The 23,703-nt window shown below is 41.8% G+C and overlaps 1 protein-coding gene across 1 annotated transcript in view; it reads left to right on the top strand.

The window, feature by feature from the left end:
* LOC124621879 (von Willebrand factor A domain-containing protein 8) overlaps window positions 1–23,703 on the top strand; it is a 264,064-nt gene that overhangs the window by 96,266 nt on the left and 144,095 nt on the right. The window contains exons 13-15 of the mRNA XM_047147344.1: window positions 7,337–7,530; window positions 8,324–8,528; window positions 15,761–15,909. Of these exons, the coding sequence (XP_047003300.1) occupies window positions 7,337–7,530; window positions 8,324–8,528; window positions 15,761–15,909 (548 nt within the window). The remainder of the gene's footprint in view (window positions 1–7,336; window positions 7,531–8,323; window positions 8,529–15,760; window positions 15,910–23,703) is intronic.

Here is a 23,703-nt window from a genome sequence, read left to right as displayed (position 1 = left end):
TGCAGCAACTCCCATTCCATACCTTAGCATCTCTTCCGCAATACTATTCATAGTGCCTGCCTGCAGCAATGTATGCACATTCCATTTTCCAGATTTAAGCACTGTTATATCTGTGTTCATGTTCCTTGGCACAATTCTCCTTTGTAAGGATAGTTCTTGTTAAATTTGTCATGATGATAGGCTTTTTACACGGCAGGGGTATCGACTGTGCATTCAACCCTTAACCTGGATGACTGTGCTTTCATTTCAGTGTTAGCTCCCTGAGAGTAGTTGATGACCCAATCTATAGAGCCTCCTCCCCCCCCCCCCCCCTCCGCCCCTCTCCACCCTATGGTATGGGACATGCTTCATATGGCTCCTCTGCTGGGGCTCACAGCATTGATGGCATCACCGCTTTTTTCTTGATATGACCTGCTTTGTGTGTCACCAGTTGGGGCACCTAGCAAGTGTCTATCTCAGTCAGTATGCAATAATAACAATGGCCATCAGCATTTTGTGTGCCTTCTTGCCAGTGCCCATAGCAGCAGCAGCAGCCAGGATGCACAAGCTTATGTTACAACTGGAAATGGAATGGAGCAACAATTGATTTTCAATTGGACACAGGGGCAACCGAGTCTCTGGTTAATGTGGACACCTACTGGCGCATTGGCTCCCCACAACTGTGCCACCTTTCACGGAGTGGTGGTGTACAATGGCCAGTCAAGCCCATTGTGGGGTCAGATTGTAGTCCACACTAAGTATAAACATGTAGCTCGGCAACCACCCTTTTTGGTAGTCAGTGCTTGGGTGGCAACTAACATTTTTGGCTAATCTGCTTTCATGGTGTCTGGTTTCCAAAGACAGTATAAGTGAACCTCATTTCAAATGTGATACTATTCACAGAACTTGATACATTATGTGCACAATACAAGCAACTGTTTGAACTTGTATTAGATTGTGCAACTTGTATTTGATTGTGCAACAGGTTTCTTAGATCATATATCCTTAAAGTAATCAGCAGTGTCTAAGTTTTGTAGACCACACATCCAGTGACGTTCACTATGAGTGATCAAGTTAAAAGTGGAACTTGATAGATTGCAAAGTATGGGAATAATATCCCCAGTGTCATCTAGCCAGTGGGTAATGCCCAGGGTCGTAGTTAAGAAGCCAAGTGGATCACACAGAATTTGTGGTGGTTTTAAGTCTACCGTTAATGCTCAAGGAAATGTCGCTATGTATCTAATTTCTCATATGAAGGAATTGTTGGCAAAATTGGCTGGTAGCCATTATTTTTTTAAGAGGGATCATGTTACTCATATTTTACAAAGCATTTTATCATTAATATGCTGTTCACCATGTGTCATTTAAAAAGTTGCCATTTGGAGTCACCATTGCTCCTGCAGTATTTCAAGAAACCTTTAGCAACTCATTCAAGGTATTGCCAACTGTGTTTTACTGTTTATATGACTTGCTAATTACCATAGCCACACAGAAGAAGCAACTATGCTATCTACAGGCGTTGTTTGAGCAGCTCCAAACCTATGGTCTGCAGTATCGCTTTGACAAATGTAGTTACTGTGAGCCAAGTATAAGATACCTAGGACATACATGAAGTAAAAGAAGGTCTCACACCCACCAACCCCTAATGACATCAAAGAACTTCAATCGTTACTGGAAAAAATTAATTATTATGCAAAATTTATTCCCAGTGTGTCCCAGATTCAACATCCATTCAATTAGTTGTGTAAAAAAGGTGTTAAATTTGTTTGGTCAGAAGTATGCTGGATGAATTTCTCACAACTTAAAAAGTGCCTTGAATTAGCTCCGTATTTAGCACATTCCATTCTGGCAAACACTTCGTGCTTGCCACTAGTGCACCAGAATGTGACATTAGTACAGTGCTGTCACACAAATGTGCCAACAGCATGGAATAGCCCACTGCATTTGCATCTAAAACGTTAAATGAGACAGAGAGAAATTATGTGAAGGATAGATTGCTACTCACATAAAGATGACAAGTTGAGATGCAGACAGGCACATTTGAGCAGTCGGCCAAAATCTTCTTCAGAAAAGAAAATATTTCCCCCTCCCCACCTCTTCCCTCCCCACAGCTTCACAATGCTGCACCTGGCAGCTTTGTCCTGGCACCATCTATTCCCTGCACAATCTGCCAGATGGTGCTGACGTTTCACTATCCCTCCCCCTTTTCCACCCCACTCCAAATTGCTGCCTCCATTTGACACAACACAGTTGCATCCTGGCCAAAGCGGTCGGAGATAGTGGGTATATGTGCTTGCTTATGTAAATGTGTGTGTTTTCTTTTATGATAAGGCTCTATCTGGAAGCTCAAATGTGTAACAGTCTTTCTGTTGTGCCAGTGTGTCATGTTTATGGTGAAAAGCAATCTAGCCTCCTGATAATATTCTTGATGTTCCAACCTGGACTTTCTATCATTTGCCACAGAGGATTTATTCACAAATTCAGAAAGAGTTGTTGGCTGTCACATATGGACCAGGAAGTCTCATGTGCATCTCTATGGTTCTAAGTTTCACCTAAATCACCAATCAGAAGCTCGTCATTTTGCAGTTAAATCCCTATTTGAAACTACCCGATAAGAGGGCACAGAGGCTGCAATGATGAGTGTTGTCCCTGCATAACTATACCTACAAGATCGATTAATGGCACACCGTGCAGCACTCAAATGCTGGCACAGTTTTCCACATGCTATGCTGCCCAGGTTCAGAGTATGACAGGCACGAAGTACTGTGTTTTGCTTAAGATGAAAACCAGAGACACAGACTTTACTAATTCCTGATTACGGCATGCAATGTAACATCAGAAATGGGCTATGATCCATTTCTTCGCAGGGTGGTGTTTGCTGTACAGCAGGGCTGCTAGCACCTGCCTAAGGGCACTGACCCAGACTGACACACCTAGTTTTCATTATGGCACAGACTTAATATCACTGATGGTGTCATATTCTTGGCTCCAGTCGATTCTGAATGCCAGTTGGTAGCTCGTTCCATGCTCTGCACGTGTATTGGCCTAGTGTTGACATGACCATGTACGCACTGTCTGGAACTTACTGGCCTGCACCCAAAGTCAGTTGGCACCTGCACAGTTTCAGTCCTGGGCCATGCCCCAATCACCTCTTGCAAAGAGTGCATGTTGATGTCGAATAATTGCCTTTGATTTATTGAGAGAACTTTTTTAGAAAGTGTGGTTCATCTGTAAAGTAGACTGTGTATACAATACTAATGCAATCCATTCTTCAGTACTGATCGAGTTCTCGGGATTCCCACCAGGTCAGATTAAAGGACAACATAAAGCATTCCAGAGGCTGGCTTCTAGATTTGTTACTGGTAGGTTCAGTTAACATACAGATATTATGGGCGGGAATTCAGATGGAATCCCTGGGGGGGGGAAGGTGACATTATTTATGAGTAGTATTAATGAGACAATTTAGAAAACTGGCATTTGAAGCTGACTGCAGAATGATTCTACTGCTGCCAACATAAATTTTGTGTAAGGACCACGAAGATAAAATAATAGAAATTAGGGTTTGTACGGAGGCATGTGGACAGTTGTTATTCCCTTGTTCTGTTCGTGAGTGGAACAGGAAAGGAAATGACTAGTAGTGGTGCAAGGTATCTTCAGCAATCCACCACATAGTGGCTTGTGGAGTATGTATGTAGATACAAATCAATTCATGGAGTCTGTGCTTCAGGATTTTTGTAAAAAACTTGAACTTCAACATCAGTCAATGCAAAATCAATGCCACTACAAAAATACTGATGGACCGTGAAATATATCAATAATCTTTGTAGTATTGACATTCACACTGTAGTCAGTCTCTACATCTAAAACAGTCTTGTAAATAGTAGGATGCCACATCCAATTTGGAAGCCAACCAGATGGTCAGGACCTTCAAAATCCTGATGCACAAGTTAATGATCAGAGCCAACTCCATGGAATCATTCACCAGCTTCCTTACCATGTGCTGGTCAACATCTGTGAATGGATGTAGTCCAGCCAAAACTTTACGTGACTGCAGGTCCTGCACCCTTCTCAACTTGCTGTGCATGTCTCACCATACTCATGCACGCATGCACGTGCTCACACACCCATCCAACCCCCCCCCTCCCCCTCCCCCCCCCCCCCCCCCCCCCACACACACACACACACACAGAGCCTGCGTTGAGAAGCAACAGCCTTCCAAATCCCCATCTGACCATTCACTCTTAGACTTCCCATTACCAATTATGTAGGTGAATGCTGGGTGGCCACAAGGCCTCGTTTTTGGCCATAGGGGGCATAAAAATGCTTGAGGTTTGCAATCAGTCAGGAGGATCTAGTTAGGCATCAAAATCAGTTCTGCCCACTATGAGACTTACCATCCCCCTCCCCCCTTCCCCTCATCTGCTGGCTGGGTATGAACTAAGTGCCAGGGACAAGCCTGGCTGCTGTTGTTAACAACTTCCACCCTCATGTTAACCATCAACAAGAGGTTGACAATCACTGATGATAGGAGCTGAAGGAGATGGAACTGCTTCCACCTCGTAAACCAGTTCTAGCTCCCACCACCTGCAGTGAACCCCTCACCACACAATCAATGGAGTTTGAGCATTTCCAAACTGAGGTGCCCATGCAGGCTGCCCTCTGTCCCCATCTCCGTCATGAGCAGAATCCACTATCCTGCAGGCTGGGTCAAGATGCACCCAAGAACCCATTGACTGGTTGGAACTTTCAAAAACAGCTTTGGCTTCTGTCTCAGATGATCACATTGAGGAACTATCATGAGAGGCTCTCTCTCTGTAAAAGGGGGGCGGGAGTGGAGAGTTAATGTCCAACAGATGTGGAGTCCCGACCCAGACCAAGTATCAATATGGAAGACAGTCAGAGATACTTGGGCTTCATACTCCAGCTGCAGCTTGCTCTAGCAAGGGACGCTAACACAGCTGCAAGTATGTCATTTGGAGCCATGTGCTGAGGCAAGACTGCCCTTAAATACCAAAACCTGTACCTACCAGTCAGTCGGTTGTTAGTCATTGAAGCTGAAGCCTTCAGTGCTGCTGGATTTGCTCCCTGGACTGTTTGTATAAGCATAAGACAATTTGCTACACTCTGGTCTTGTTTTTGGTTTACTGTTCACTTCATAAACTCTGCCGTCATTGACCTTAGGAACCACATGTTTGTTCCTCCAGTCTCCGTGTTGCTGCCAATGTGAGGTATCGTAAACTGTGTTCTGTCTAAACAGAGTATGACAGAAAAACATTCTGTTTCTATACAGCATAGATTTGTGTTGAATGTCAAAAACTTTGAGATTTTTGGCCACTAAAAACATATTACAAAACTGATTTCACACTTAGAAGGATTTTTAATTTGGCTGCTCGTTTTAAAGGGTCTACAAGTGAACCAGTAGTAATGTGACTTTCTCGCTCCTTCATCTCTTTTTCATGCTACATGAAAGCAAATATTACCTAATGTGTAGTCTTTGTACAGTACTACCTGAGGCTGGAACAAATGAGTTGCATCTGTCACTAAGGCATTGACTACTAATCATGCCATGAAATAATGAGTATCCTGCTGACTCAAAATTCACTATTGTCTTGAAAAGTGCTATTCTTTTCTCTGTTTAACATACGAAACATCCTGTCCCATCCTTATGCTGCTGCCGTTACCACCCTTTTGCCACACAGGTCATGTGTGTTTGAAATATCCAATTGAAGGACTGTCCATCTAGTCTGGGCCTGGCCTGTATTGAGAAGCAATAGCCTTCAAATCCTCATCTGGCCATTCGGTCTTAGGCTTCCCGTTACCAATTATTTAGGTGAATGCTTGGATGTATCCTTAGACAAGGACATGTCCAGCTCTCTTTCCTTCCCTATCCTGTTAAAACATGTCTTCTGTCTGTGATGCTCTTATTGTAATTTACCAATTCATAGAGCAAGCCCATCCTGACCAGTCTGGTCGCATTGTATCCCATCCCTTAAAGAGGCAGATCACATGTAAAACCATCTGTGCCATATATCAACTTTACTACAATCACTGCTTAGCATTTTATGTGGGCATAACCACCAGTCACTGTCAATCTGTTTGAATGGCCACCTTCAACCTGTAACTGAGTGTAAGCATGACTAGTCATTTGCAAAACATACAGGTTAACAATGTGCTCATTGTCTGTGGCCACTACACAGCTTTATTACTTAGCAGCTGTGTCCCCAATTGCACCACCACCAACACACAGCCCTTTTCGTACCCTACATCAGTATCTTAGTCTCCACTAAGACCTGTCAGCCACCTGCTTTTGTCCCAGTTACCTCTCAATTCCAGTGATTGCTTGGGACTACTGTGTTGTAATAACCATTACATTTCTGTTGAGTCCGCCCTGATAGCTGAGTGGTCAGCGTGACGGAATGGCTGCGCTAAGGGGCTCGGGTTCAATTCTCAGCTGGGTTGGGGATTTTTGTCCACTCAGGGACTGGGTGTTGTGTTGTCTTTGTCCTCATCATCGTGTTATGTTGTCTTAATCATCCTATCATCCACCAGGGTGGCGACAGGAAGGGCATCCGGCCACCGCTTCGATTAACCTTGCCAAATCAGAGGATAACCATGCCAACCCTGCGGAAGTGCGGGACACAGACACAAGGAAAGAGAGGGAGAGGGAGAGGGAGAGGGAGGGGGAGAGGGAGAGAGAGAGAGAGAGAGAGAGAGAGAGAGAGAGAGTACATTTCTGTTGAAACACTCTCCAGAAATGGCACAGTGGTTTCTCAGCAGTCAGTAATTTACCTGTGTTTTTCCTCTGTGACCAGATTTAAATGATTTTTGTGGTGTGTGTGTGTGTGTGTGTGTGTGTGTGTGTGTGTGTGTTAGTTATCAAAGGATTCGCTTGAAAAATGGGAACCATGTTCATAGAATTCCAATGCCATACACTTTCTTTTGTGTTTCAATACCTGTTTCTCCATTTGTTAGTGTTCGCAACTGACATCTGTGTGATGGTAATAGCATAATATTGACCAAGCATAGCAGATGACATAGTGGTAAGACACTGGAACCACATTCAGGAAGATGGTGGTTCATATTCCTGCGTGATCCAGATTTATGGTTTCTGTTGATTGCCTAAAACTCTTAATATGAATGCTTTGGTGGTCCCTTTGAAAAAGGACATGGCCGCTTTCCTTCCCTTTCCTGAACTCTATTGACCACTTCATCAGCAAGACTTTATACCTCTATCTTCCTTTCTACACAGTGTTGTGTGATTACTCATGTTATATTTTTGCAATGTCTGAAAATAATAGTGACAATTTAAGAAAGTCTGTAGGTTGAAATTGAACTGAAAATAACATGTCTTTTGCAGTATGGCACACAACAGGCAAGGTTAATGTCTGGCATTATAGACTTTGCACATAAACTACGCAGTTCCACAGACCCAACATTAAGGTCATTAGCAAACTCATTGTCAACACGACAGCTTCTGAGGATAGCACGCCGTCTGTCGCAATACCCCATGGACAGTCAACGAGAGAGTATTCATCGTGCATGCTTGTCTAGGTTAGTGGTTTGCTTTGTCAGAATGTGTGATACACGGGACATGAATTAATATACAAAAATATCTTGGTTGATGTTTAAATAATAATATGTGTTTGTATATATGGGAAATGTATTTCCCAAACTCTAATAGATGAGACAATAACGGAAGCTTGTATATTTGCCTGTAAAGCAGTTGTAATTAAAAATTGCTTTAACAGAACAGCACATCTCTTAACAGTGTCACAAGGTAGTGGTTGTTAGGCATTACTAATATCTTTAATTATTGCATTCAACCACATGACAGTGTTCTTCTTGTTGAGCTGTGCATTTTGAGAGAACAATCTCCCACCTACAAGTTCATTGCAATGGAACAACATTGAAAGTTGTCCCTCCAGAAAAGCATTTCTAACATAATGTGGTCGTCAATTGTCCCACAAATTGTTAACAGTTGTCCTGTCCACACATAAAAAAATAGTCATACTATATTTTTGTAATACTTTAACATAGGACAGCATTCAAAAACCAGTACATATTACTGACATGCAGGTGACACAGATCTTCCTCCAACCACTGCTCATATTGGCAGCATGTAGCAGCAGCCTGATATCTCATTCTTCTGCCAATCATCACAGTATTGGGAACCCACAGACCAGATACACTACTATACCATGGTGCTGCAAGCTGTGTGATCATCCTGAGCAGTGCTTGGAAGAAGTCCTGTGTGGCCTGCATGTCAGTAACATGTGCTGACTTACGGATGATGTGCTGCTACTTTCAATTAGATTGTTATTGAATGACTTTCCTAAATTTTTAGGTTTTTGCCTCCTTTGGCTAGGCAGATATTGGACACAGCACTAACAGAAAATGGATTCCCAATTGAACAAGCTGAAATGGAAGAATCAGCTATTAAATGTGATGTGGATGAAAATGTGGTGCAGATTGGTCAAACTGTTGCACCTCGATACAAGACAGCAGCAAAGACGAAGATTCCAGACATAACATTCTTCAACATCCCTCAGGTAAGCCACGGTGGACCCATTTTCAGTATTGTGTGTAATATGAAGCAGGAAGAGAGGACTTTTGAGATATGGAAATTAGTCAATGATTGTTGCTATAAAACTGCAATCTTAAAAATCTGAATTGTAATGTTAGGAAATGGAGAAAAATAATCAAGCATTTCAAAAATGAGATGATAGGAGAGTCAGGATAATATATAAAATAACATGGGTGAAGGTGAGTAAGAAAAGGTAAGCCAGATGTGGTCATTGGATGGTTTTATAGCCCCTCTGTGTCAGGAGTTGTAATGGCAGAGTACTTCAGAGATAGCTTGCAGAACATCATAAGTTTCCTAATCTATATCTGCATCTGTGCAATTACTTTGCAATCAACACTTAAGTGGTTGACAAAGGGTTCATAGAACCTCCTTCTCACTGTTTTTCTATTGTTCTACTCTGAAACAAATATATAGGTACAAATCAACAAAATATTTTGACTTTCAGAGGAGAAAGTTGATGATGGAAATGTCATGAAAAGATCTCATCACAGTGAAAAAGGCTTTTGTTTTAATGATTACCATGACCGTAAACCCCCACACCTTCTCCGCAATTTCATGGTATTGCTGAATGAGCTGCCTTTCTTTGAATTTTTTCAATATTATCCATGAGTCGCATTTGGTGAGGATCCTTTACTGCACAGCATTCAATGAATTTGAAAATATAATTTAACTGATCAGTCTGAATGAAATGGCAGACAATAGAGAAAAGTCAGAAATACTGAATTCACTCTTTCAAAACTGTTTCACTGTGGTAGGTCATATTATGGTTCTTCCTTACAATCATTGCATGAACATCAGAATAGCGACTTTTGAGTTATATAATTGTGGAATAAAAAATGAATTAAAATTGTTCACTGGTGAAAAAGCATGTGGACCAGATGAGATATCAGTGAGATTCTACCAGAGATTATGTGTAAGAACTTGCTCCCTTTCTAGCAGTAATTTATCATAAGCCAATCGACTGACCATTTTCAAGAAAGGTGGTAAGAAAAATGCACATACTTATATGCCTGTATCGTTGAATCAGACTTGCTTACACATTAGAATTATTTTTGAGAATGGAAATATCTTCTACAAAAATCATCATCAATTACACAAACGGAGATCTTGCAAAACTCAGACTTGTTTACACATTAGAATTATTTTTGAGAATGGAAATATCTTCTATAAAAATCATCATCAATTACATAAACGGAGATCTTGCAAAACTCAGCTATCACTGTTCACTGATGAGGTGTTTAGCATTGTAGACAGTGGTGTTCAGGTTGATGCTGTGTTCCTTGACTTCAGGAAGGTGTTTGATACAGTTTGACACTGTTGTTCAGTGAACAAAATATGAACTTGCCAAGTATTGTACCGTGTTTGTGATTGGACTCAGGATGTCCTTGCAGGTAGAGCTCAACATGCTGTTCTTAGTGAAACTAAATTGGCAGATGTAAGGGTAACTTCAGGAGTACCCCAAGAAAGTGTAATAGGACTTACTGCTTACAGTATGTATAAATGATCTAGTGAATAACATTGGAAGTTGCAAGATCTCTTTCACAAATGGTGCAGTTGTGTATAGGGATGTATCAGTGCCATAAGACTAGTGATTTGCAGGAAGATGATTGGTGCAGGAACTAGTAGTTTATCATGAATGTAAATAAAGATAAAATATTGCTCATAAATACGTGAAGAAATCCCCCACTGTTCTATTACACTATTGTTGACAAATAACTTGATGGAGTAGCTAGGAATAACCATCTGAAGTGATCTAAAGTGCGATGATCACATAAAACAAATTGTAGGAAACACAGATGACAGGCAGAGATTCATTGGAAGAATGTTAAGGAAATGTAATTCACCCACAAAAGAAGTTGCTTAAAAAGCACTTGTTCAACTTATTTCAAGTATTGCTCTTTAGTAGGGGAAATTTACCAGATTGGATTAATAGAAGATATAGAGAAGATGCAATGAAAAGTGGCACGTTTTTTCACGGGATTGTTTGGGTGGTGGGAGAGCATTCTGAAGATGCTCAACAAAATACAATGGCAGACATTACAAGAGAAGCATTGTGCACCACAATGAGGCTTGCCATTGAAATTCTATTCTTCCCATGCACAATTCATGAATGGAACATGGAAGGAAGGCGTGCGTGCATGCGTGTGTGTGTGGTCTCTCTCTCTCTCTCTCTCTCTCTCTCTCTCTCTCTCTCTCTCTCTCTCTCTCAGGATCTCCCAAATTCCTGGACTGATTTCAGACAAATTTGGTAAACTCCCAGCTCCAGTGGTAGCAGAGATAGGGACGAAAATGTTTCTCAGCCCTTGCCATTTAGGTTGCCATGCACAACAGGCATGTTCTGTGGAAAAAGTGTCAAACTACTGTATTGACCTGCACTAAACGTTTTCCAGCCCCTGACCTGTACGATGGCCTTCATGACAGGCGTGTCAAGCGCAAGTAGTATCGGCTTGCTTTATCGACCTGGTGTGCAGGGCAGCCTACACATCAGGGGCAAGAAACAATTTTCCTGCCCCCAATGTGTATGCTGCCCTGCATGAGAGTTGTGTTGGAGTAGTATCAACCTGCTTTGTTGAACTGCAGGGGCTATACCTGTGGATGGGCATGGCTGGGGGAAGGTTGAGATAAGTAATGAAGGGGATGGACACAGAGAGGAGGCAGGAGCAGATGGATGGGGAGGTGGGGAGAGAGCAGGCAAGAGGGGATGGACAGAGGGGGGGGGAGAAGGAAAGGGGGAGTTAGAAACAGGTAAGGATAATGAAAGGAGAAGAACAACAAAGAGGGTGTGGAGGAGGAGGTGGTGGTGGAGGTGGTGGCGGCTGTAGAGATAGATGGGGGACAGAGGAGATGGACAGTGGGAGGGGTAGGAGGAGATGAAAAGATGAAGAGAGTGGTGAATAGAGGCTAGACAGAAGTGGGAGGATGAGGTGGACAGAGAGGCAGAGGGAGGAAGAGGTGGATACAGAGAGGTGGGAGGAGGAGGAGGAGGTGTATAAAGTGTATGTGTTGAATGCACACGTGGGTGAATCCACAATGGAAAGGCTAGTGTACCTATAAATGACAACCAACGCAAACTTGTATATATTAATTGTCACACTATTTTAAGAGAGACCCACAACAACATAAGTTAAATTAACCTAGTCCTTAAATGGCATTTCTTTGGAAAATCTTGTCATGGTATTTTATGTCAGTGTATAATAAATCAGATATGTACCTATCGGCTAGCCAGCCAAATTGCTTAGATACGAGTCTTGTTTACTGCCAATGAGATTACAGTGAACTTGGATATACTGGGTAACTTCTGGCTTTTTCTTAGTCTCTCTCATTTGTGTTGTGTGCATTTGCTATTTCCCTGAAGTTCATGCCATTGTAGTTTTGGCAACTCATATGCAGACTTTACAGCAAATTTCTTGGCCAACATATCGGATAATACTTTAAGGTTGGTCATTTATCAGAAATAACCAGTTAGTTTTTAAAAGATATTTAATTAACATAACTGGAATATTTGCTCATGGATAGGCCAAATGGCTCATGGCTTTTTCATAATTCCACTGTTGCCACTTTTCTTTTGAGTTTTAACATCTACATAACAAGGAATTCGTTAGAGATGAAGCTGTAGTTTTGATTATAGTGGGGAAAGAAATTGGCTGTGGCCCATTTTAAGGAATGTTAATTTGATCTTCATACTGTTTTAAATCATTTAGAAAGAAAATTAAAAGTCAAGCTTTCTTATACAAATTAGAGTGTGCATGCAGTTTGTTCACAAGAAGAAGAGCGAAATATGAGAGAGTTGCAGGGATCAGAATAAGCAAGCCCCACCCTCCAACTCCCAGCACATAGCCTGCCTGAAGGGTGAGGGGCACTGCAGAGGGGGAGGAACAAGCCCCACAAACATCAAGCATTGCTGGCAACACTCTTGCGTTCACATACAATTTGTGCGCCAAACAGCAGTGACATCTGTTAGCTGCCACTGTAACAGCTGTCAACTGCTACATGTTGCACATCTGCGAAAAACAGGTGTAATTAAAGTTAGAGGGTTCATGAAATCAAAATTGATAGTTTCATCTTGAATGATGGTGGTTGTGGCTACTAAATCTGTATCAGTTCTCATAGACAATTCAGAACTAAAGAGAACCAGTCGTAAAATTTATGTTGTGGCAACAAAAAGAGAATGAGAAAATTTTGAACATTTACCCACATGTGTAATGATGAACTGTATTTAAATGTAAATCACTCAGTGTCAGTCTTATTAAGTTCCCATCTGTGCATGATGCATTATTGTTGCTACTTCTTGATTCAGCAGTACCAGTATTAATAATAATTTCATGTATTGTGAATTCAACGACACTGTCGTGCTTCCAGTAATCTCCTTCCACTTGCTGGCCCTTCCTGCTTTGTGCTTCCCACTCATCAACAGTTACTGACAGAAGAGATTCACTTGCAATATTCAACAGATTGTCTTTGGCCATGTCCCTGAAATGTTGTGCTCCCTAAACAACGTTTTACTTTTGCCCATGCCAGTTCTATCGCACTCAAATCACAATTATAGAGTGGCAAGCGGACAACCGTGTAGCTTTTGTCACTTTCCATTTCTTTGATCACATACATTTTTTAGCAGATCTGTGTTATTGAATTAAAGCAAACAGAGCCTGCATCCTCATGCTCTCATTACGGGCAACATGTCTCGTTTGAGCCATTGCAAGATCTTCGTTTCGGTATTGTACAGTGTGGGTGTTTTGTCCACCAGTTTCTTATGAAGTGTTGTCCATCACAGTGAACAATGTTGGAGAAAGACTTGGGAGAACCATATTTGCAAATGTTTGATCATGGTAATCACCTTTTGTGGATGTAGCTCAGAATTTTAGTCGGTTCTCCCAACGAACTCCTTCTTTGATCCAACACTCCAATAGTAAGTCTCTTGGAGGAGTTTTCCCACTGCATAATGCTGACAACATCCTCCTTCCAATGTTTAACAACTGTCATATTACTGTGTATCCAAGTTTCATGCAGGTAGAATATTTTGGTGGCTGTTTCCCAAATGTTTGATTTATACTGTGAAATGCAACCACCAACGAGTACTGTCTCCACACTGTAGCAGTAAAAGCTCTTATTCTGCACTTTTTTCCATGTGAATCCCATTGGCAACAAAATGTTCCACAGAGATGTAACAGCCTGAGTCCAGTCGATTTCCTCGAGTATTGCTCAAAGTTTCTGCAGACTGGGACCTACCTTCTGTACCATGCAGAAGTTTTCAATTTCTTGTTTCAAGACACCCTGTCAAAGTTATCCAATTGGATTTTCCCAGCTGATCTTGGCCTAAGTGAAAAAGAGTTAAAAAATAATGTCAGAAAGTAGGATTAAATTTTATGTAGAATGTATAGTTACAAGTAACAAGGAGAGGTCCCAAGTGGAAGACTGACTTGTTGAAATCACTTATACAGTAGTGTTGGTTATGCTCCCAGATGTCTCATGATGCAGCCGTAGTTAATTGAATAACAATAATGATGGCAGTCATTTCTTTTACAAAAGACCATATAGTGACAGCAGCCACTGCTTGGAATATTGAAAACTCTATCAGCTGTACTAATATGCTTTGTCATTGGACTCATTTATTTTATTTATTAGACTTCAATAAAAAAAAAAAAAAAGGATTTTCACACAGCTGAAGTGGTTTTCTCTTTTCCAAATGTATTTCTGTTATGATGTGGATGGAACAACTCTGTATTTTTGCTTGCATGATCACAACCTTCAGCAAAATATTAATTAGTTTCCTTGCTCCACTCTGTAATGTACTATCCATTGCCTCTCTCTGAGGAGTGGGAGTAGTATTTGATGTTGCCCATGATAGGCCAGGAAGCACTTCGTCACTCAACAGATGTACTACTTATCTACACAACAAAACAGCACACTTCACAATAGCTACATATGCAATGTTCTGTGTTAGATGCTGAGGCTGGCATAGCTGGATGCAAAAAGTGAGCAGACTGAAGTTGACCAACTCCTACTGACTTTTGGTGATTCATAAGTAGGGAGTCCTTGCCCCTCTCTTTGTGAGCAAACTGTACATATTTCAATGGCATTATAGTGTCTCAGAGGAAAAATTTTCCAGTAATTGCACTATTACCTGGGATCACCCGGTTATAGACTTTAACAATCTTACAGAGGCTTCTCCTTACATCATTGAAGACTGTCCAATTTGTACAGCTGTTTATAATTTGACAAGTTACATGAACTGATTGAAAGTGCTGACTTGTTTCACAGTATTTAACATCAGTTTGTAATTAAGTGTAATTTATCTGGGCTTTTTTGTAACTGCATTTGTTTACTGAATTACGATGTAAACTATGACCTCCAAGACAACGACAATAATAATAATAATAATATGCGGACACTTTAACGTAGCAATGTTATGTGGGGGTGGGGAGTTTGAACTGTGGTTGTGAGAGGTACTGGTAGAGGTTGGGACTGAACTATTCAGTGTATGACACTTCCAACTTAAGTGAGCAATAGTACAGCAGCTGTTGCCACTTTGTTTTGGGTTGTGCATTGCTTGTTGTTTTCTTTTCTTATTTTGAAATGAGTGGAGAGACTAATCCTGGTCCAGCATGGGATTTAGTATGACATTCACAAGACCAGAATGTATCAAAGATTCCTATGACAGTGTGTTACTAATAATAATAATAATAATAATAATAATAATAATGTGCTGTGGTTTTATCATTTATCTACTGTTAAACACGAGTTTAAGGGCATATCACCATTCACTCTTGATGGGGGCGTGTGTGTGTGTGTGTGTGTGTGTGTGTGTGTGTGTGTGTGTGTGTGTGTTTTAAAATCTTTTTGCTGTAAAGAAAAGTGAAAGCTCTCAATCCATGCAGCAGACATCTTCTATACGCCATGATCTGAACTAGAAATATATATTTGTAAAACTGGTTTTTGGGTTTGTAACTCGTCACCAGTGGCATCTGATACAGAGGAACAGATACTGTATGTACATTGATTTCTGCAAAATGATAACTTATATATGGCTCATGGTGTATGGAAGTGTCCTTTGTTAAACAGCACCAAGCATTCAAAACATCATCTTTATTTATTTTCAGTATAAGATATTACATTATAGTAATAAATGTCTTTTTGTTTAAACCTTTAGACAGCTTTTTGGAGTCCATTGTTATTATACTTTACGTGTATTTTTTGCAGCATCTATCAGTACTGGAATGGATGCTACAAGATTTCATGCTGGGTGAACACCTTCTCCTTGTTGGCAATCAAGGTGTTGGGAAGAACAAGTTGGCTGATAGGTTGCTCCAGCTGCTGGGCAGACCGAGAGAATACATTCAGTTGCACAGGTACATTTCTCCAGCTTCCTGCAAAGAACTGGGTACAACATTTTAGGAGAACAAGACAATTATCTTCTAACTAAGGCATAATCTTAAGTATTAAACTGAAGGGTGTGGCTTAGCTAAATAGAAGAATGAAAAATAGTATATATATAAATTTCAGTTTGTACTCCGGTTACTTTTGTTCTCTTGAATATTTTCCTTGAATATTTTGTTTTATATTCTCTTGTCTTCCAAACTCTCTAATATTCTCCCATATGGTCCTTAATCGAAGGGGTCAGCCTCTTCCATACTCTTGAGTCATTGAAACTAGAGAGATGACATGTCACATGTAAGAAGAGAATTTTTAATATTAAACGGCATATTTGTGACAATGAACATTTTTGACATTGGACTACCAGCAGTGGACACTACCTGTGAACAGCATGGTCAGTGTTTGATACACAGTTTTAGCATCTCAATAAGCTTCATATCACTAGTGGTTTCCTTTTGAGATGCTACAGCTAATGACAGGGGATATGCATTCTGCATACTTTGCAGTCACTATTCCCTCTAGTTTCATTTATTGTTCTGGAGGAAAAGTCTAGTAAGTGCCACTTATCCTTTATTACTGCAACCTTTGTGCATTCTCTTTAGTGAATGCCATTAGTTGGATTTTAATGTACGATAAAGAGCAAAGATCTTGTTTCTGTCGACTTGATCATGAAGAAGGCATTTAGAGAAAAACCTGGATGCCAAGATGTAACAATACCATAGAAGGAAAGTTGCTACTCACCATATAGCGGAGATGCTGAGTCGTGATAGGCACACTAAAAAGATTCACACAATCATAGCTTTCGGCCATTAACACACAACCACACACACACACACACACACACACACACACACACACACATGGTTTTTGTAGATGTTGAAGCCTTCAATGTTTCTGTACTTACATCGACATTACACAAGCAACCATACATTCTCTTGGATAAAGTACATGATACACCAGTGTTATCACCACCTCACTATCCACTCATGTTGGCATTCATCAAACAATGGAAAATCCAGGATGGAATGTAACAATAAGAGAGAAGGAAAGTTGCTACTCACCATATAGAGGAGATGCTGAGTCGCAATAGGCACAATAAAAAGATTCACACAATCATAGCTTTCGGCCATTAAGGCCTTTGTCACACACACACACACACACACACACACACACACAAAGCGCAACTTGCACACACGTCTGCAGTCTCGGAGAGCTGAAACTACACTGCGAGCAGCAGCACCAGTGCATGATGGGAGTGGCGACTGGGTGGGGGAGAGGAGGAGGCTGGGGCGGGGAGGGGGAGGGATAGTATGGTGAGAGTGGCGGGCAGTGAAGTGTTGCAGTTTAGATGGAGGGCAGGAGAGAAGGTACGCATGGGGGAGGGGGTAAGTAGTGGGAAGGACAGAAATAAAAATAAAAATAAATTAAGACTGGGTGTGGCGGTGAAATGACGGCTGCGTAGTGCTGGAATGGGAACAGGGAGGTGACTAGGTGGGTGAGGACAGTGACTAACGAAGGTTGAGGCCGGAAGGGTTACGGGAACGTAGGAAGTATTGCAGGGAAAGTTCCCACCTGTGCAATTCAGAAAAGCTGGTGTTGGTGGGAAGGACCCATATGGCACAGGCTGTGAAGCAGTCATTGAGATGAGGGGTATCATGTTTGGCAGCGTATTCAACAATAGGGCGGTCCACTTGTTTTTTGGCCACCAACTTGAATACAGTCATGAACCTTTCCTCCAGAAGCCTTAGCCCCAAAGAAATATCAGTGCTTTCCAAAGGTCTCACCTTTTGCCCCACTCCCAAATTCAACCATGCAGGACTAGTTAAAGACCTTCTCTCCTTCTCCCGGTCCCTACAGTGGAAACACTTTTTTGCCACCAACCCGACCAATCAGACTCAACCAAAGACCAATATTGAACCTTGTCTAACTCAGTTCACTCCGCCATCTAACCCTGAGCCACCCCCACTGTCTCCAAACCACCCCCTGTTAACTTTCCAGAATTTCTTATCCTCGAACCTTGCCTCACCATCATTCCCCAAATCCCTCAACATGCATACTAACCTTACACCCACAGAAAGAACCGCAGTCCACCATCAAAAAACTTATCCTGATCTTATAATCCTGCCTGCAGACAAATGCTCCACCTCCGTTGTTTTGAACCGCAAGAATTACTTGGCAGAAGGACTCTGTCAGCTGTCAGATACTTCCTCCTACAAACCATGCCATAGTGATCCCATTCCAGCAATCCAGCAGGATCTCCAGTCACTACTCAAATCCTTAGGCCCATCCCAGAACCTCTCCCCAGAGTCCATCTCTCTACTTACCTCTACCACTCCCCCCACTCCCACCTGCTTCATGCTTCCTACAGTCCATAAACCCAACCACCCAGGATGCCCCATTGTGGCTGGTTACTGTGCCCCCACTGAGAGAATCTCTTCTCTCGTAGACCAACACCTTCAACCTATTACCCGGAACCTATCCTCCTATATAAAGAATACCAACCATTTCCTCGACCGACTCTCCACAGTTCCTTTCCCTTTACCACACGGTGCCCTACTTGCCACTTCCCTGTACACTAACATTCGTAATGCCCATGGCCTTACTGCTATCGAACACTACCTGTCCAGACGCCTTATGGATTCCAAACCAACAACCTCCTTCCTAGTCTCCATGACCAACTATATCCTCACCCACAGTTACTTCTCCTTTGAAGGCATTACCTACAAACAAATCCGCATTACGGCTGTGGGCACCCGCATGGCACCATCATATGCTAACCTATTACGGGGCCATCTAGAGGAATCCTTCCTAAAAACCCAGATCCTAAACCCCTCACCTGGTTCAGGTTCATTGATGACATCTTTGCTATCTGGATTGAAGGTGAGGACAGCTTATTCATATTCCTCCTGAACTTCAACAACTTCTCCCTCATTGGCTTCACCTGGTCCTACTCAACCCAACAAGCCACCTTCCTAGATGTTGACCTCCACCTCAGAGATGGCTACATCAGTACCTCCGTCCATATCAGACCTACTAACCACCAGCAGTACCTCCACTTCGACAGCTGTCACCCATTCCATACCAAGAAGTTCCTTCCGTACAGCCTAGCCACCCGTGGTCGTCGCATCTGCAGTGACGAGCAGTCCTTCTCTAAATATACCGAGGGTCTCACTGAAGCCGTCACTGACCGTAATTATCCTCCCACCCTTGTACAAAAACAAATCTCCCGTACCTTATTTTTCCAGTCTCCCACCACCTCCCAAAGTCACACAGTCTGGCCACAGAGGAGCATCCCCCTCATAACTCAGTACCATCCGGGACTGGAACAACTGAATTACATTCTCTGCCAGGGTTTCGATTACCTCTCGTCGTGCCCTGAAATGAGAAATGTCCTACCCACTATCCTTCCCACCCCTCCTACCGTGGTATTCTGCTGTCCACCAAACCTACACAATATACTCGTCCACCCTTACACAACCCCTGCTCCCAATCCCTTACCTCATGGCTCATACCCCTGTAATAGACCTAGATGCAAGACCTGTCCCATACATCCTCATCCTCCTACCACCACCTACTCCAGTCCAGTCGCTGACATCACCTATCCCATCAAAGGCAGGGCTACCTGTGAAAGCAGTCATATGATTTACAAGCTAAGCTGCAACTACTGTGCTGCATTCTATGTAGGCATGACAACCAACAAGCTGTCTGTTCGCATGAACAGCCACTGACAAACTGTGGCCAAAAAACAAGTGGACCACCCTTTGCTGAATACACTGCCAAACATGATACCCCTCATCTCAATGACTGCTTCACAGCCTGTGCCATATGGATCCTTCCCACCAACACCAGCTTTTCTGAGTTGGGCAGGTGGGAACTTTCCCTGCAATACATCCTACGTTCCCATAACCCTCCTGGCCTCAACCTTCGTTAGTCACTGTCCTCACCCATCTAGGCCCCTCCCTGTTCCCATTCCAGCACTACACAGCCGTCATTTCACCGCCACACCCAGTCTTAATTTATTTTTATTTTTATTTCTCTCCTTTCCGATACTTACCCCCTCCCCCCCTGCGCACCTTCTCTCCTGCCCTCCATCTAAACTGCAACACTTCACTGCCCGCCACTCTCACCATACTATCCCTCCCCCTCCCCGCCCCAGCCTCCTCCTTACCCCCACCCAGTCGCCACTCCCATCATGCACTGGTGCTGCTGCTCGTAGTGTAGTTTCAGCTCTCCGAGACTGCAGACGTGTGTGCAAGTTGCGCTTTGTGTGTGTGTGTGTGTGTGTGTGTGTGTGTGAGACAAAGGCCTTAATGGCCGAAAGCTATGATTGTGTGAATCTTTTTATTGTGCCTATTGCGACTCAGCATCTCCTCTATATGGTGAGTAGCAACTTTCCTTCTCTCTTATTGTTACATTCCATCCTGGATTTTCCATTGTTTGATGAATGCCAAGATGAGTGGATAGTGAGGTGGTGATAACACTGGTGTATCATGTACTTTATCCAAGAGAATGTATGGTTGCTTGTGTAATGTCGATGTAAGTACAGAAACATTGAAGGCTTCAACATCTACAAAAACCATTTCTTATCAACTCCAAGGCAGCACACAAAAATAGTCATCCATATAGATCCCTTATAACATATTCACTTGTATTATGTTCCACTCCTGTGTTGCATCACCTTTTAGCAGGATAAGCTAAAAAAAATAACATTTTTAGTTAGAGGAGTAATAGAAGTTCACCTCTTGACTCTAAGAAGAAATACCTTCGGTTTATTACATCCACATTTTATACAATAATAGTTGCTTTCTTCGACCAAAATACATTTTACTCTCAGTTTTTCAAAGTTCTCATCCTGTTTTGCAGTTAGGTGGCTCTCTTTTACTACCTATGTAACCAGAATTGTTCCCAACCTTCTCATGCACTGATGTGCCAAAAAATTATGATCACCTGCTTAGTCCGGTATTACACTACCATATTTATTTATCAAAGAAATTTGATAGTATAATAGGGAACCTCACTGTAGATTTGATCATAAAAGTCATTTGTCTTCTGTTCACTACAGTGTGAAATGTAACTGCTCAGAATGCTGGCATCGCTACAGCTATTTTACATCTGTAGTGTGTTTGCAAACATGGCTGAAAAGTTTAATTGGTGTGTTCCTTTGACTCTTTTTAAGAATTTTACCTTGATTGAGTGGGGGTGAGCAAGAGGCACAGTCCATGCTATTAATCATGTGCTGGTAGGAAGATCAGATATGCTGCAGGTGACTTCAAATCCACAGTCACAGCTACAGCCATCGACCACTACGTCTAGAAACATCCAAGCAGCTTTTCAGCAAGCCAGAATAGAAGAGGAGGGCACACTCTAAAATGCTGATAACAATAAAAAAATTCTTAACTCTCCATTCTACTTTGTCTAATTTTGAATTTTGGATGCCGCAAGTTAAAAAGTGTTTCATCTTTTTCATACTTTTATTAGTTTTGTAGTTGTTTGTAGTTGTTGAAACACTAAATTATTCAAAAATAAAAATATTTTTGATGCCCATATAGTGTACTAAACATTTATCTTTCTTCAGATAATGCTCTGTCAGTGCTTTATAAATCACTTCACACATTTGTGGAATTGTTTTGGTTAATGTCCACTGTAGTATTCGAGTGCCGTATTGTTAGCTAGAGTAGCTCTCTCCTGTAGTAGGAAACTGCAGTGTTATGGTGAGCTTGACTTCTGAACGTACAGATTTTCTCAGCTGAGTATTCTTTTTTTTAGTATGATGGGCCACTTAACTGAACAAACACTAAAACACACTCTCATCCATTCATAAGTAAATTATGTAGGGCTTGATGTCCTCCACTTGCAGCTCGTGTAACAAATTTTGCTGAATGCTTTTATTATCTTGACATAAAACCCACAGCTTCACTCAAGTATGTTACCCTTTTTTTCTGCTGCTGCAGCTCCAAATGCTCACACAATGCAATTGTGGTACAAGCAACTGCATCACATAATAACAAATTGTTGTTATCTGCCATCTTGAAGCTTGATGAAAAACACGATGTCAGTGTAATACCCAAAGATCTTAGTCACAGAAATTTGATGAATATTTGATCATATTTCTTTGTCAAAGAAATATGATAGGTGTTATGCCATCCATGTAACACAAAACAGCAATTCTGTGTGACATGAGTTTGGCAAATCCTTGGTAGGTTTCTGGAGTATGTGGCACCAGATCTCTGCACACAGATCAAGCAATTCCCGTAAATTATAGGATGATGGTTTGTGGGTGTGGAACTGTCACCCAGTAATGTCCCAGGCATGTTCCATTGGGTTTAGACCAGCCAATTTTCTGGCCAAGACGTTAATGTAAGCTCACTATCATGCTCTTCAAATCACTGTAACACAGTTCTGGCCTTTTGACCCTATCATCAAGCCCAAAGGTGTCATTGCCATCGGGGAAGCCATCAAGTTGAAGCAGGTGGTTCAGAATAATGTTCACATAGTCTCAAGCTGTCCTGCTGCCTTTGATTAGTGTCACAGGTCCCACAGATGTCCAGGTAAATGCTCCAATAGCATAATACTACTCCACTGGCCTGCGTTAGTGGTGCAGTGCATGTTTTGAGCAGCCATTTGCCTGGATGTCAGTGTATCTGGATTTGACCATCAACTTTGTGCAAGAAGAAACATGATTCATCTAGTATCAATGATATCATGTCTCCTGCAGCTATAATTGAGAATGTCATTGAATTAACATGGAAACACACAGTAGGGATCTCCTGCTATGGAGCCCCATGTTCAATAATTTGTGCTGAACGGTGGTCCCTGAAACACTTACACGTGCACCAGCATTGTACTCTGCTGTAACATCTGCCACAGATTTGCTTTATAAGAGCAGTCAAGCCTCTGACCTCCACATTCTCTGATGAGCCATGGACTCCCAATACCTTGTTGCCTACTCTTGGTTTCACCATCCTTCATCCACTTTCCGTAGTCACTGATGACAGTAGCCCACAAATAGCTGTACAGTTTCACCATTTCCTAGATGTTTGTTCCTAGGCATTGACCCATAACAAATTATTGTCAAAGTCACTTATGTCAGTGGATTGCCCTATTGTTTGCACCTGTATCTTCCCCCTGTTTCTCTGCTCTGCTTATATGCTCTCATACTGTTATCACATGACCACAACACCACAAAGTGACATTTGGTCTCACAGTGGCCTGTGGTCATAATGTTTTGGCTTGTCAGTGTTTTTCCCCAGAGCATGTCAACACAAATTCACAATAATATTATGAAAAGTCTTTTTATTTCTATACATTGTACCACCTACATCTCAGATTCCATTCACAGTTATAAAGTCATATTTCAAAAGCAATGTCATGACATTGTGCCCTCATAGTGATGTTCCAAGCTGTTAACTATCCACAATTAACAGACAGAATGTGTCAACCTGAACATACAAGATGCTCCGAAGACATGGTTCTTTGTTTTCCAGTTGTCTACCCTCTTTAAAATAATATTCGTATTTTTTTTAAAATCAACATGCTCACATACAAATTTTGGCTCATTCACAAATAACCATAGCCAGAATGGCTTCACATCTAAATAATCTAAGTACACTGGATCACAACAAGACGTGTACAGTCCAGTGTGGAGATTATGTGACTCATGCTTTCTATCCTTAACACCAGCAGGTCGCATGCCTACTGAAACCAAGCAACGTCTTTAATTTCAGCAAGAGATTGTTCATTTCTAATGTGTAGAAACTTTTTCCCAATGA

Source organism: Schistocerca americana, chromosome 7, assembly GCF_021461395.2.
Source record: "Schistocerca americana isolate TAMUIC-IGC-003095 chromosome 7, iqSchAmer2.1, whole genome shotgun sequence".
Classification (NCBI taxonomy): Eukaryota; Metazoa; Arthropoda; class Insecta; order Orthoptera; family Acrididae; genus Schistocerca; species Schistocerca americana.
Note: the sequence above shows the minus strand (reverse complement) of the source record. Positions and strands in the feature narration are given on the sequence as shown.